We start from the raw sequence: 16,519 nt of genomic DNA, 5'->3' as shown, positions 1-16,519 counted from the left end.
TTGGAACCAACTGAGGAGCTACTTGACTGGATAGTAGCGGCTCCAGGTCACTGAAAAATTATATCATTGTACGGCACACACTTCGGAAGATGTAACGTCATAATCATTCAAGCACTTGAAAAACAAGCTCTTTATTTAAAACTATGTGCACATTTTACAGACTATACTCATACAGTGTTTAACAATGGAAGCACTTATCGACTTCTAGCTAGCTTTAAACATAGTTTCAGACCTTTTCTAAACTTCGTCGGTATGGTGCTCTGCGAGTAAATAATCTGTGTGAGACTAATAAAGCCGTCATTATTAGGATTTTGCGTCTTCAACCATGTAAGCTTAACGTCAGATATTTAATAAATTAACTCATTTGTAAAGTAATGGGATATATGTTGTTATTTTTCACATGGGAGTTCGATTCCTTAAAGAACGGTGGTTATTTTACTAACAGCTAAGTTGTGTGCAAGTATGGCTCGCTCAAGGGCAACATTGAACTCTTCCTGATTTCGTAATATATAGACCCTGTCCAAGGAAACAAGTGGTCACCATTTCTGTAGGAGCCGAAGCAATACATAAACAGGCATTCGTTGGCACTGTTATTTCGGGGCAAGAACGTATAACAACAAATGACACGAAAACTGCCTAACTCTGTTAATAGTTGTAACGATGTTAACTATAGATTACTTAGGATATGTATAGTGTGTAGGTCGTAAAATCAAAACAATAGGGCCTATTTCAGATATCCGAAACACAATGGGAGACTTACCTTATTCAGTAGCAGCAGTGATTACTTCTTATCTCACATTACACCTAAGGTATTTGATGTATTCTCAAAAAAATTTCTATTTTATCCATTGACGTAGATTAGATTTGTAAGTGATAGCACGGTAAACTATGCATCACAGATATCATTCCACTGGACGAGAGCTAAAAATTAGATCAAAAAGTCAGCGAATACTGTACCGGTGTATCGTTTCTAATATGCAGTTCACAGAATCATGGAAACTTCGGTTCTAAAACAACTGAAGATATTTCAGATCAATTTTTGTGTTGTTACATCGTACACCCGCTCTAATAAAAACGTCACTTCAACTGATGTGACAGGCAAACATCGCTCAGTTGTTCTGCTTTCATCCATTGTTCTTTGATTCGTACTAACGCCAGTGCATACGAGATAGGAGTCTTGTTATACACACTGCAATTTACTACAGAAATGGCAGCTACAAAGGATGAGGAAGTAAGTGATTGTACTGTAATTCTCGCAAAAGAAATCGACCGAGACGATAATTATTTTATGAGTTGATTTTTTTTCCTTTGACGCTATTTATATGTAGAATCGTGCATTACTGAATTACCGGTAGCGATGTTACATTGTTATTACACCTTCTCATTTTTTTATTTCCTACCAAACTCTAGAAAAGTGCATTGTTCGACCCATACCTATTGATGGCCATATATATTAGCTACAAATCGACATTTATCCCTACGTTGATGAACAAGCTAATTTGTCACACGTGTCGAATGCACGGGTGATTGGCATTTGTGTGGGAGCAACGCATTTGTTTGTTTCTCAGTCAACACTAAATCTGAAACCGCCCTATTCTAACAATAAATGTTAATTCCCTCATACAATTGTAGCATTGATTTGTTTTTAAATTTAAAGTCTCATCAATATTTCGCCAGGCAGTGATGTGTTCCTCATAATGAGAACTGTTTATTTTCATGATCGCAGGATGGCCAACATTTGAGCAAATATCGCATAGAAATAAACGCTTCACCTCTGTTAAATGTCTATTCGAGTCAACAGGCATGTTTCAGCACAAAAATGTATGCATCAGTGTCACTGTAAACCACTAAAAGTTTTCTTTATATCCCTCTGTTTAATCTACATTTTATCGTACAGTACCTCGTCTCATTCCTAACTGTATCTTATTTTACAGCAGATGTGGCCTGGCTTTAGGACATTCAAAACACATTTGTCTCGCTTGAATCTCATTTAGAAAATTACTCAGTGAAATGGAAACATGTTTCCTCTTATTTATATGCTACTGTTCGTAATTTTCGACTGCCCAGCTTCTGACGAACTGTTCACTTTCTCGTGTTTCCCTATTTCTGAAACGGTATAAGTCGGAAGACTGGACCGCTAGTGTTTACCATCCAGTCGCTGCCAGTCTTACAACACAATTTGTATTAGCCGGAAAAGCCGCACATGGAACACGTCTGGTCGCGTCTCTGTATCATGTGACGTTAGAAAAAGAAAAGAGAGTGCGTACAGAATATCTCTCTCACCTTGGCTGCTCACGGATCTTCTCTGGCGGTACCTCTAAAGCTGCCTTCTCTGTTTATGTCGCTATTTTCCACAGCTGTGTCTATTTAGGATTTCCAGATGTCCCAATTGTCCTGAAAAATACTTTCAGGACAGCAGTTGGTCCCGGATTTCGGATTTCAGAGAAATAACCAAACTCTTGCTTGGATCTGTATTTCAACTCCAGCTGTTAAGAAAAAAAGTTATTTTCATCGCAGCTTAAGGAGTGTTACTGCGCGATAACGCTGCTGAATTTCCATTATTGTCCCTCAACTCAGTTCAGTTTAAGCTTCGCTGCAATGAGGTTCTCTGTTACTCTGCCGGAGTCATATCGCGTTTAATTTGTTATCAAAGTGATTGTTTCAAGTGAAGTTGAAATGCCAAATGGGAAGTCCAACCATAAAGGGTCATTTGGTTAGCGTGATTTTTGGTTAGTAAAGCCTAATTTACACGACAGTAGGATGCATGCAACTGCGCTGCCGGCCACTGCGCATGCGCGCCGCGCGTTTGCGCAACTCTGTGGCCAAGCTAAACACTTTCGGCGTGTTCCAACTTTGGCGACACTAGTTGCATGAATTTTGAGGTTATGTGTGTTCGTAGAGTGTAGATAGATTGAAATATGAAGTGGGGAGCTGAGAATAATATTCACTTTTTCGATATCTTTGCTATGCATAGGTGTTTGTGGGATTTCAGTGATGCTGATTACAAAAATAAGCAACATATTGCTGCCGCTGAGACCGACACGTGCGATCATAACATAGATGGTGTGCGATCATAACATAGATGGTTTGACAATATCTGAGCTGCAGGGCAAAATTTATTGAGTTAGGATCAAATATACAAGTGAATTAAGAAAAATACAAACAAGTGTACATCTAGCTGTGGCAATGCTCTCTTCTACAAGACTAAAATCCGATCGTTCGAGTTGGCCAACTCTTTGTTAGAGAATATTGTTGACAGGAGGGAAGGCTATACAAATTCAAGAAGCTGCATCCTCCATTAACTATTCATCTATTTAAAACGTCGCTGCAGTGCTCCCCATTCACATATGTTATAGTTTTGAAATATTGCCACTGTACAGAGCTATCTTCAAGAGAGTAGTTTGCAAACCATTCTCTTCTTAATGCGGCCTGCTTCGAATGATTACTGCTGTTAATATTAATAGTTATTAGCGTTAATAATTATTGGTGTTAATGAAAAAGCGTCGTCACCAACTAAAACCCCATCTTATAGCATGCCGAGTGTTCTCGATTGTAGTGCATGCAATGTAATATGTAATTTCAGTTCTGGCGACAGTGTTTCATACATTACAAATCTTTATTCCTTATTGTATAATTAACTTTATTTAGAAGAAACGGCAACAGTTCTGGTGACATTCTAAGACAATTAAAAGAACTTCTTGGATCTACCGTTATAAATTATTTCAGCAAGGATGCTGAGCAACCGAGCCGACGTCTTTTCTACATCCAGTCACAAATCGAAACACGTTTCTTAATGTTTTATTATGCAGCGATTCTTCGCAGCAAGCTTTAACTCCATCACAACTCGTGTGACTTGCAGCTGCCAAAACTTTCATTTCAGACACGACTCAGGGACCCACAAAACGACGAAACTGAAGTGTATACTGGTTTCACCGTGTCTACAGTCAAATATGGAACCGAATTGCGCAACACAATGTCGTCGGGTAAACTAGGCTTAATACTGAGGTCCCAGGTTTCATGCCTGGCGACCCTTTCATATTTTTCTCTGGTGAAAAGTGAAAGGAGATCCTCTCAGCCTTGTGAGGCCAACAAGAAAGCTGCCTGAATAAAAAAAGCAGCGAAATTGACACCTTCACGTCGTGTGGAATTAGTGTTTTACATCGAAATGCTTGCACCAGGCTGAGTTACGCATGAAGTTAATTTATTAGCAGCAAAAACACCAGCTATTACTTTCTCAGTTTATGGAACAAGATGCTTGACGTATTACGCCCTCGGATCCTATTCTTTGCAAGATTCCATACCACTCATATATGATTTACGTCTAGTTGGTACACCGACAGTGGGAAGTGGACCACTCTCGCAAAATTTTACAAACGGAACAAATAGCTGAACGTTGGTCCGTTCACAGTGCAGTGTGTATGGATCCGCAGTTCGTCTAAGTAAACCACCAACTGCATACATGCAAGATCTACATAGCATTAAATATGAAACATATTAATAGAATATAAATCTGACCTATTATGTCTGAGCAAAAGATATATGGGATATTTATCCGAATCGGAAATAGTAAATAGCTTAATTAGATTTAACTCTACCTTCTCTGCACAGGGTGATGTTACACGAGATAGCGTTGTCTCCTGAAAAGAAGCCACTGATGGAGACGTTGAGCGCCATCGTAATAATAATGACGAATGTATCTGATGAGCATGTGGAGCACTCCATTTTCTATAACAACATAGTGCTTAGAAGGAAAAGTAAGGCATTTTGTAATAAAAAGATAGTTACGCTCTGTAAGTTTTTATAGACGGTGACACCAAAGTACTCGCAATAGATTTCTCTTTTATGTAATACAGCGTTCCTGAATTTAGCTTGCGCTTTTATTTGCAAGGAAAGTGTATTAAATGCAGAGCAAAGATTGGTGACGACGAATTTGTCAGAAATTAGAACCGGCTGAAAGAACCACAGAACAGGGTTTCCACTCATAATGACACACATACAAGGTGCTATATAATGATCTATACAACTTTGATCACACATGTTTCAATAACTCAGTCAGGTAGAAAACTCTGGTTTACGGCGTAACGTTCTCACATACCTATAGTTCTGGGGCAGTTTAAAAGAGTTCATTGTGTGTCCCATCTGTAGGCAGTGGCGGATTTAAAAATTTTGACCCCCCCCCCCCCCAAAAAAAAAACACGTTTTAAGTAATAACTATTATCCGATCACTTCACAATTGCCGTTTTGAGTGGGAGCGCTGTGAGCTGTTTCCGCACTCTGCTATTCGTTGTTCTGAAGTACACATCAGCGGTCTAGTCGCGCTCAATCAAGATGTAATATGGTTCCCGAACTGTACTTGGTGTACAGCAGCGGATAAAACAAACGTAAAACTGCGTTGTGTTAGCACATTCTTCTGTCGAAAGATAACAGAAACGATCACGTGGAAAATAACTTTTCTTTTATGGCCTAAAAATTCAGCAGAGCGTGTAGGAGACAACGGTTTTTGTTATACATTCATTTTTAATATGTTCTTTTACTCGAAACCGTTGAAAATGAAAATAAAAAAGTTTTGTTACGATCGAAAAGGGCAACGGCTTTACAGCACCGGATACACTGGTTCCCGTGAGATCATCGAAGTTAAGCGCTGTCGGGCGTGGTCGGCATTGGCTGGGTGACCATGCAGGCCGCAATGCGCTGTTACCACTTTCCGGGGCGCACTCAGCCTCGTGATGCCAATTGAGGAGCTACTCGACCGAACAGTAGCGGCTCCGGTCAAGAATATCATCATAAAGACCGGGAGAGCGGTGAGCTGACCCCACGCCCCTCCTATCTGCATCCTCCACTGAGGATGACACGACGGTCGGATGGTCCCAGTAGGCCAATCGTGGGCTGAAGACGGAGTGCTAAAAACACGATCTAAAAATTGAAGCGAACGTGTCACACATTAGAAATTAATGCGTACTTTAACAGAGATGTGTTCAAAATTAAAATTAATTTGTCGCTTCACGATCTAATAACTTTCATGTGCAGCAGATAAAAAAATACATTCCGTATTAATAGGTGAATCTACAGTAAATGGTAAAAAATGAAAACCAAATAATAATTTCGGTGCACGAACTAATAGCTAAATACAGACGAACAAACACAGAACTGGGTTTGCTATTACATAATTTCACAGACTAGTGTGAAAACATCAAATTTGTTTTGTAGTTTAATAGTTAACATGTAAAGCGTTAGGGTCTGTGTAGCTAAATGCTGCATAATAAGTGCACACAGTACCTGTAATGTATGTAAGGGCTGAACAGTTTTGTACTGCAGCTACTGCTCTCACCATAGCTCTTTCTAACGGTATTATCAAAGCTTTTAAGTATTTATCGACAGAACTGAATTTCGTTATTATTAACACTTTTTCATCTGAACGTACTCCCCGATAATGTAAATTTCCGCGATAACAATACATTTCAGCATACGCCAAGAATACGCATCAGTTGTAATATACTGCAGTATTAGAATGTCCTCAGTGTATAGCGCCGAGCGGCCTCGGTCATTCTGGTATTGTTTAAAGTTCTAATAAAAATCACTTTATAATCTTAAATTCTTAAAACTAGTTTGAATAAATAAACAGGCTCACCAGTCAGCAAAGTTTGCGTCTGGCTTTGACGGCAGAAGACCCGCGTATCATATCTTCAAAGTTCAGACACTTGTCACTTAGGAGGTCGGCTTCGATGTGAAGAATGGACAAGGCGTTCAATCTTTTCTCAGACAACGTAGAATGTAGGTACGATTTCAGTCTTTTAAGAGCCGAAAACGAACATTCTGCTGAACAATTTGTGTGTGCCATACATAGAATTATTCTAAGAACAATGTCAACTTTCGGAAACACGGACTGTAACCTCTCTTTTCGTAAAAATTTGCTCATTTCGACTGGTATATCACAAATCCCAGAAGATTTCAAAAGTACCGCGAAATGTACACATTCACTAGGGAAGGAAGGCTCTAAATCTGTGTCGTATGACGCTTGGAGTTTTGCTGCACATTCTGCAATATCGTCGGGTGAACTGTTCTTAAGGTTAGTGAAAACTCTGAAGGAGTCTAACAGTGTTCTATAGCTTTCCTTCCTCCTCACTTAGTTGGTGCACAAGTTGTCGAGTTCTGGGAGAAATGTTTAGACTCATTTTAAGTTAAATGATATTTATTGGATTAGGTAGTAAGCTATTTGCCGATCTTATTCTTTTCTTAAAATGTATTTGAAATACATCGCAACCTATACTGCTACATAACTATTTCAAAATGATTGTATCTGTTGGAGTAATATATTCGCTGATTTCTGAAGTCATTTTATCCAGTGTAATATGATACTCATTTGGGGAAGGGGAGGGGGGGGGCGCTATAGCCGCCATAGTACCCCCCTTCCCACCGCCACTGTGCATTCATAGTCTATATCACTCACAATCTCCATGGACTTATGTTCATAATAGTCAAACATGCCACGAATAGATGCAATAAATCCTACAGGTGATTCATATAATTCATACACTATTTTAGTATCAATATTTACACTTTGCAATTTCAGATTTACACTATTAAATCTCTGGAGTATATCCTTAAAAACTGTCATCATTAATACTGTTTCTAGTACGCTGAGTTGATTCAGTAAAGGTTGGTTCAAATGGCTCTGAGCACTATGGGACTTAACATTTGAGGTCATCAGTCCCCTAGAACTTAGAACTACTTAAACCTAACTAACATAAGGACATCACACACATCCATGCCCAAGGCAGGATTCAAACCTGCGACCGTAGCGGTCACGCGGTTCCAGACTGAAGCGCCTAGAACTGCTCGGCCACACGGGCCGGCTGATTCAGTAAACCTGAAGCCTCATTTCGCACGAGTGGTTTTTCAAACGTGTTATTGGCAATATGGGTGAGGGCATAGTTAACGTCCTCCAAGTTTTCATGTTGACTTACACACGCTTCCTCTCTTGCTAACCAACGGGTTATTGATAAAATATTTACCGTTTTGCTTCCTAATTTCATGAAAGAAAGAAGTTTACCCCAGCGCTGTGTAGAAGCAGAGAAAAAATTATAAAGGTTTTGCACTGCATTGAAAAACGAACATGCTTCCCGACAGCAGCTTGCACCACTATAGTCTGATTTAAAGTAGTTGTCACCTGACAGGCAACGGGCTGCAGGGCTCCCGCCACCAATAAACCAATGGCAGCCGGCGCTGTCGGCTGCCACTTCGTTGCCACTTCGCTCTGCTGAGCTGACTAAGGCATTGTGCCAGCCAGTCCTGAGCGAGCCGTTGTAGACGTGCGAGTGAGAGATTTGAGTGACTTGTAGCTTCGGACATGGCGTCGTTATACGCAGTCAGGCGCGTGAATACGTGTGTTCCTTAAGGGAGTATTTTGAGGGAGGGATGCAGGAGAGCCTCTCGTTCCTTTGGATAAGGTGGTGGAGCGAACTGCAGCTGCTCTGCAAGTTAGCGAACGATCAGTAATAAGAATCTGCAAGGAGAAATTCACGAAAGAAGGCTCAAGTGAATCATCTAAATTGGAGACACCTGGGAAAAAGAGGCGACTAGAGAAGAGGGTCACAAAACTTGACTTTTTTCACGTTGATGCCATTCGTCGTCAGATATACGCATTTTATTCGAGGAAGGAGTATCCAACACTCAAAAACCACATGCTACCCTCACAGCTGCTGACCTACTTCAGGGTAGTAAATCGTCTTTGTTACAAGTCGTGAAAATGTTAGGATTCCGCTATAAATCCATCTCTGGCAGAAAGTTACTAATGGAACGCCAAGATATTGCAGCCTGCGATGCCGCTTTCTTAGAGAATTAGTGGCGACAAATTTTGATGATATCGTTTGGCTTGATGAAACGTGGGTGACTGCAGGACACAGGTAGAAAAAGGGCTGGACAGACGGTACCACCAGCGGTAGTATGGCAGCTCCGATCGGCAGAGGAAAAAGAATAATTGTGGCACATGCCGGAAATCCAAAAGGTTTCATTCCAAACTGTCTGCTGCTATTCAGAACAAATAAGACCTCCGACTACCACGAAGAGATGAACCACAATACTTTTGTGAAATGTTTTGAAGACTGTGCGCTCCAGTACTTAACAAAAAACTCTATCATTGTTATGGATAACGCTCCTTATCACTCAGCAATACAAGATAAAGCACCCACAAAGGCAACAAGGAAAAACGACTCTGTCAGCTGGTTACAGAAACATAAGGTACAGTTCGACAGTAATTTGACAAGGGCAGAATTATTACAACTTGTATCGCAATACAAGACAAAGAACCCGATTTGCATTGTGGATGAAGTAGCAAAAAAATACGGGCATAGAGTGCTCAGATTGCCTCCTTACCATTGCCATTTCAACGCAATAGAGGTGATTTGGGCTCAGGTTAAACGGCATATTGCTGCAGAAAATAAGAAATTCACATTAAGCGAAGTGGAACGCCGTTTGAAAGAGGCAGTTGAAATTGTGACATCGGAAGACTGGCAGAAGGTAGTGCATCACGTGAAAGGAATGATTCAGGATGCATGGAACAATGAAGGTATCTTACAAGAAAGTGTCGAAGACTTGATTATATCTGTCCATATGAGCAGCGACACGGATACTTCCACTGACTCTGTCTCTGAATTAAGCGGGGTTTTCGCATTGTCTGATTAATGTGTAGTGTACTACTACTATTAAATATTGTGTTTGTGACTGTATTTCGATTAATTCTTATTCTTGTTCTGAGACTAAGAAATACTGTTTGGCCAGCTCTCGTCATCGCTTACAATGCAAAATCCCCGCTGTCAGGTGACAACTACTTTAAATCAGACTATAGATATTCTGCTGATGTTCTTTTCGTATAAACATGTGTTTAAAAATGTAAAACATTCCCAGTATCAACATTTTTTGTTAAACGGGTATCATTAAATCAAAACTCAGATATTCAAGACCACAGAGCTTAATTACTGTAATGGAGGGTTGACTTGATACTTCCCCGTAATTCCTACAAGAGTCTGGTTTTACATAATGAGGCCCACTCATGTTACAGTATTTAAGAAACTGCTGATTAGTTTATCACAGCTTTTCAGGGGTCCCGGTATTTTGACAAGGAAAATATGGTAGGGTTACGTAGGAGCCGACAACATTCTCGGAATAATAACGATTCAAACATTGTATTGTAGATTACCGTGCTGACAGCTTACTTCAAAATATTTTGAACAATCATGAAGATGATACCAGACAGAAACCCAATGTTGAATTTCCATTCAGTCACCAACTAAACTATGTATATTTCTAAGCTTGTATTGTCGAATTTCGTTCCTCTTTAACATGTGCAAATGTTGCCCTGATGCAAAATCAAACGCTGTGGCCGAGAGATTCTAGGCGCTTCAGTCCGGAACCGCGCTAGTGCTACGGTCACAGGTTCGAGTCCTGCCTCGGGCATGGATGTGTGTGGTGTTCTTAGGTTAGTTAGGTTTTAGTAGTTCTACGTCTAGGGGGCCGATGACCTCAGATGTTAAGTCCCATAGTGCTTAGAGCCATTTTGCAAAATCGAAGTTTCTGCACAGAGGTCTGGTAAACAGCACAAAGCCCCAAAGAAACAAAATTAAAAGGGATTATGCCTGTAAACCCTAGGGGCTAAGAAATGGGTCCTCCTCTGGTAGTTCAGCGAGATGGGAATGCGTCGTCGACAGCCTTCCTAACGATCGAGGCCTTGTTAGATGGGGCACCATTCTGCTACAGCAGTTCTCCAACCTGTGGAAATGCAAACTGTTCTAACATATCGAGATTACTGACGCCTCTGCACAGAAAAATAGTCACGCAACACGATAATGAAGCAGACCACTCCACACGTTTACCTTCTGGACTGTGGATCAGAATTTCCACGTTAAAGCAGGTATTCTCAGAATCCCAAGTTCTCACTTAGCCTGGACGCATTAGAGCAAGCTTCGTTCGTGAACATCTCCTTCTGGTTCATCGCCAATGCGACTCAGAATCTCAACTGCAAATGCTGTGTGCTTTGGCCTGTCATAAGGTTGGAGCACATGTAGCATCCGCACCTTATAAGCTTAAAGCTTCAGTCTCTTGTGTAGCATCCTGTGAGCTGTGATTGGTGATAGCTGCAACTGTCGAGATGCTCTTGATGGATTGCTTTGGCTGGATTCTGGATAAATCACTGTTGCACCCGCTCCACAACTACATCACTCGAGTTCGGATGCCCAGAATTGGCACCCTTCATATTTCCGGATAACTTGAACCTCGTATACCACTGATTGATCATTAGACGTGATGGTGGTGCGGTTCCGGTACTTCTGTAGTGTGTCCAGTCCATATGATGTGCCGTCTGCAGAGCGGGGGGGGGGGGGGGGGGGGGAGAGGGGAGGCAGTAGGCGCTGGATGAGGGGCGGCGCCGGAAACAACCTGCACTTCCTCGCGCAGTGCTGATACCATACATTCGAGGGCACGCTAGTGGCGTTGGAACGAAAGGTGGTTGGCATCCCTGCACACGCCTGTGTTTGGTGTGTAACTGGAGGACGTTTCAGTGTTGAATGTATGTAAGTTATTGTTCAGTGCTGTATAGTGCATTGAATAGAACGTCGTATCGCACATTTAGCGAATTTCGACTGCATTAAATTTTGCGTGAAACTCAAGGAAACCTTTACGAAGACACACCGAATGATGCAGGAAGCCTACGGTGACGAGTGCTGAAGCTGTACTCTGTATTACGAATTGTTCACAGAGTTGACAAATAACCGGACGAATGTTACTCATGATCCTCGTTAAGGACGTCCTTCGACGTCTGCCGAGTACGCCCAAGTAAGGAACGTGAACGAAATTGTGCGTGCCTATCGAAGACTGACTGTCCGAGAGGTTGGAGAAGAATGTGGGCCTAACATTTCCGTTGGATCATGTCATGAAATCTTGATAAAGCATCTTGGAATGCATCGTGTTGCCGTCAATGTTGTCCCACGGCTCATGAGTCAAGACCAGAAAGACCTTCGCCTCACAGTCTGTGAAGAGCAAATGGGTCGCGCAGATGATAACGAATGCAGTTTAAAACTTCAGCTTTCGTTTCGCTGTCTTAAACTGTCACACCTGACTGGTCAACAAGTGACTGGATGGAAGTCTTAGAGCTACTCAGCGATTTTACATATGACCAGAATTTTCTCAGGTTCTCTGCCACATCTTTTGTTAAGGTATGGCGGTGGTAGTTGTTGTATGCTTCTCACATAGAACTTTCCACAGATGCGCGAATCTCTACTAACCTTTGCTTGTCATATTCGCATTCTCTTTTGAACCAAGAGTGCAACAGCCTCTGATTTTTCAGCATTTTTCGAATCTCGTTATTAAACCATCGTGGGTCATTGCCATTCTTAATATACTTGTTGTTGTTGTGGTCTTCGGTGTGAAGGCTGATTTGAAGCAGCTCTCCATGCTGCTCTACCCTGTGTGGACCTCTTCATCTCCAAATAACTACTACAACCTACCTCCTTCTGAATCTGCGTACTGTATTCATCTCTTAGTCTCCCTATACGATTTTTATTAACCACACTTCCTCCAATACTAAATTGGTGATGGCTTGATGTTTCAGAATGCGTCCAATCAATCGATCCCTTTTTCTAGTCAAGTTGTGTCACAAATTTCTTGTCTCCTCAAATCTGTTCAGTATCTCCTCATTAGTTACGTGATCGGTCCATCTGATCTTAAACTTCTACTGTATCACCACATTTCGAAAGCTTGTAGTCTCTTTCTAGGCACATAATTCTCCATACCACAGTTTACTGCCTGCTTAAACTTTGCCCATAATTCCTCTGCATCTATCTTACTGGAAATAAGTGATGTCAGTTCACTGTCTAAGAGAGATGCTAACAACTGCTTATCTTCTGTTTCTTGCAGAAACACTCTTCTGGCCTCCTTAGCTAATTTATTAACTTTAGAAATCATTGTTGCTATAGTGAGATTGTGATCACTAATCATCGTTTCTGTACTTATGTCGGCCTATTTGTAGCTACAGGGTCTTAGATATTTCCATTGGGTGTGGGCTGCCAAACTAGGTGCTCAAGACAGTTTTCAGAAAACGTGTTCAAAAGTACTTCACATGATTGTCTGTCAGTACCCCCATAGACATCCCAGTTTATACTCAATAGGTTAAAGTCACTTCCAACTAGTTATGCGTGATGTGGATATTTACATGCCATTGACCATAGACATTCCTTGATTGACTAGAAATGACACAGCAGAATTAGGTTGCCAGTAAAAACATCCAACAATTAACTTTATTAAAAACAAAGATTCCAAGACTTACCAAGTGGGAAAGCGCCGGCAGACAGGCACAATGAACAAAACACACAAATACACACACAGAATTACTAACTTTCGCAACCGATGGTTGCTTCTTCAGGAAAGAGGGAAGGAGAGGGAAAGACGAAAGGATGTGGGTTTTAAGGGAGAGGGTAAGGAGTCATTACAATCCTGGGAGCAGAAAGACTTCCCTTAGGGGGAAAAAAGGGACAGGTGTACACTCGCACACACACACACACACACACACACACACACACACACACCCACACATATCCATCCACACATACACAGACACAAGCAGACATATTTAAAGGCAATTAATAGAGACAATATTTTGGTCAACTGCAATAAACACTCTTCCTCCTATAGCTTACACTCATTGTAGTCCACAAAATTCTCCATAATGGACAGGTCAAAATGTGTGGAAACTGTCTCAGGGTAGTGATAAATGATCAATAGTGTGAAGATTGCTTATGTGTTTCCCATTTTTGGCGCTGTGAAGCAACCATTCCTTGCTTATGAAGAAAGAGCAGGTGATCGTAAAACTCAAAGCTAATTTACCACTAGCACAGACATAATTAAATTTATTGAGAGCTGCAATCTGTAGCTGTAAATTTAGTAATAGGATAGATGATTCAATTGAAGTCATAAGTGCCAGATGAGGTGATAAGATTTGACCATATTCTGTTCTTCATCTGATATTAATGTGACAACACGACAACAACAGCTGAACATCAGGAGGCTATAAAAACTGGCTAATAAGCTTACTACAGGTTTTAGGTTCCCATTAGAAAGAAATATATGTGTCAGTCTTAACCATTAATATTGGAGTACTAACCAAAGCTGAAAATTGATAACATATTTTATTTTTTTTATTTTAGGAATGTGTATGATCCAAACCCAGTAGCTAACCTGTATGCCACACATTTAAGTCTTGAGAACCTGTATGCCACACATTTAAGTCTTGAGAACAAAAAGCATAAAATCATTGAACATTTTAGAAATATTTGTGATGCTGACAGGTCCTGTCTGCTGCAGAACATTTATAAAGTCCCAGCTAGATCAGGGCAGCATTGTTTATGGATCAGCTTGACCCTCTTTTACTAAGAAGGGTATCACCTTAAGGTATCAGTCTATCAACATATACCTATGGGACCAGATCAGTCTTGAGTCTGTGGTTAGACCCTAGTGAATCATTACTCTACATACAGTAATGCCTCCCCACAGCAAGACAGACACTGAAAATATTAGCATCACCTCAATCATTGGTCCTTAATGTAGTTGGTTGTCTGAACAATGAACAGATTTCAGGAATAGGTCACATGTGACCAAGCACTAGGGCCTTGTGTCTCATGGATTGGATGTGTGAGGCATCAAGATAAGGAAACAGCAATGAAACAAACTACCAGCATGGCATCTTCAAAGCCCAAAGTGATTTTATACTTGACAGAGAGCAAGAAATCTTGTGCTTCATAAAATTTTTTAGAAAGTTTGTTTACTTCAGTTTTAGGAATGTATGTCAAGATTTTATGATTGAGTATATGGCTCAATCTAAGGAGAACACACTCAGTCGTTCATCTGTTTTGCCTGATAGAAACTTCTGAGTTTTCCTCTCAAAGCAAATAAGTTGTTGGTTCAGGGACACCCTGTGTTATGAGAAAATAATGTTGTTGACAAAGCAAGCAAAGGTGTGTGTACACGTGGCATTGTGTTTGTTTTCTGGCCCCCTGCATGTTGTAATCTTATTGTCAGACACAAGAGCCACTTGCCAGTCCAAATATGGTGGTAGCAAGTGATAAACAAAAAACTATAGGTAATAAAATCAACCACCCAGACACACAAGCATGGATCTAGGGTAAGATTCTTGGGAGGGGAATGGGGGGAGATCACAGTTTTTCACTTTGTCTTCCCCCTCTCCCCTCTCTCCCACTTTTGACATGCTCACAAGAGTTGCCTAGGATTTAATAATAACGTTGAAGTATATATAATGTTTTAAGTTAGTAATTTGTTTACAGTAATGGATAGTACCTTCCATTAGCATAAGTTACAAGAAAACTAATTTACACAATATGAAACTGAAGTGTACACTCATGATTACAGCAGTTCACATCGCATCATAGTTGTGCACAGGTCTGCAGACTGTAGCTCTGTGAGTGTGTAAATGAGAGGAATGCTGTTTACTTCAGTTGTTTCTGACTCTTTGGGATAGTTAGTCTTTCTGTTATTTTTTCCTAGTGGAGGGTCTTTCCTTCCTTTCTTGTGTTACCATACTTCCTGTAGTTTGCCAGTTCTACCTGTGGACTTACAATGGCCTGTTGTCATGTTATCTGCAGCTAGTCAGCTGACAAATGCATCCATGTGTGCTAGCCCTTAAACAACCAACTGGAAATTGTCCTGTATTAAGCATAACTTGGAATTTTCTAGAACTCCCCACATTTTTAAAGACAGTTATGAATCATTAATATGTGAAACTTGTGGACTACCGCTATATATACGGTACTATATATTTCAACTATATGTTTCATATACTGAGGTATGGGAAGCCACTTCTTGGTTCGAGACATGTCCACCAATCTAACTGACAATGGCAACTGTGAAAACTTCTTATGAAAGGTCAGGCCTCACCTATCGATGCAGAGAATCAATGACTTCCAAGTGGATAATTTGGCATCTGATTTTTAAGCAACCATTTCTCATATAACAGGCAGTTTGCCATTAAGAGATTTTTCAAAATGATTGGAGAATTTTAATACATTTAGATCATGTGTTTGTTGTGTTTGTTTAGACACAGCCACACATTCTGTAGAAATCTTAATAATCTTAACACTATGTCATTTCAATTATATATGCATTGTTAATCTATTTTTTGATAAACTTATGTTCTTCCATTTCATCTTTTCCTTTTTCAAGGGCTGTAAAATAATGAATTTTCAATTAACATGTTTTTAGAATCTAGCATTGATAGAGTAATTGTGGTTCAGTTAACAGCGTATGTGTACTAACTTTGTGTTGCGGTATACTCATGACATGTATGTGAGACATCTTATGAACGGTGAATTGATTAATACTGAATGTGTTTAATCTTTATTGTTGGACTGAAAGGCAGTATTTGGCCTCATTGCTGTAACTGCCAGTGTAATTAAAAAAAAAGCTTAATGGTACTACCCCAGAAAAACTTTTTTTTCCACTTTTAAATAATCCCAACAGT

The 16,519-nt window shown here is 40.4% G+C and overlaps 1 protein-coding gene across 2 annotated transcripts in view; it reads left to right on the top strand.

Annotated features, from left to right (window-relative positions):
- Window positions 1-943: 943 nt before the first annotated feature.
- Window positions 944-16,519, top strand: part of LOC126354126 (26S proteasome non-ATPase regulatory subunit 2-like) — a 205,048-nt gene continuing 189,472 nt past the window's right edge. Inside the window, exon 1 of one of the 2 annotated variants that reach the window (XM_050003522.1) lies at window positions 944-1,231. In XM_050003522.1, the coding sequence (XP_049859479.1) occupies window positions 1,208-1,231 (24 nt within the window). In that variant the 5' untranslated portion in view covers window positions 944-1,207. The remainder of the gene's footprint in view (window positions 1,232-16,519) is intronic. The other variant, XM_050003523.1, reaches the window with a different exon arrangement.

This window comes from Schistocerca gregaria, chromosome 3 (genome assembly GCF_023897955.1).
Source record: "Schistocerca gregaria isolate iqSchGreg1 chromosome 3, iqSchGreg1.2, whole genome shotgun sequence".
Lineage (NCBI taxonomy): Eukaryota > Metazoa > Arthropoda > Insecta > Orthoptera > Acrididae > Schistocerca > Schistocerca gregaria.
The sequence above is the reverse complement of the archived record's forward strand: the minus strand, read 5'-3'. Positions and strand labels throughout refer to the sequence as shown.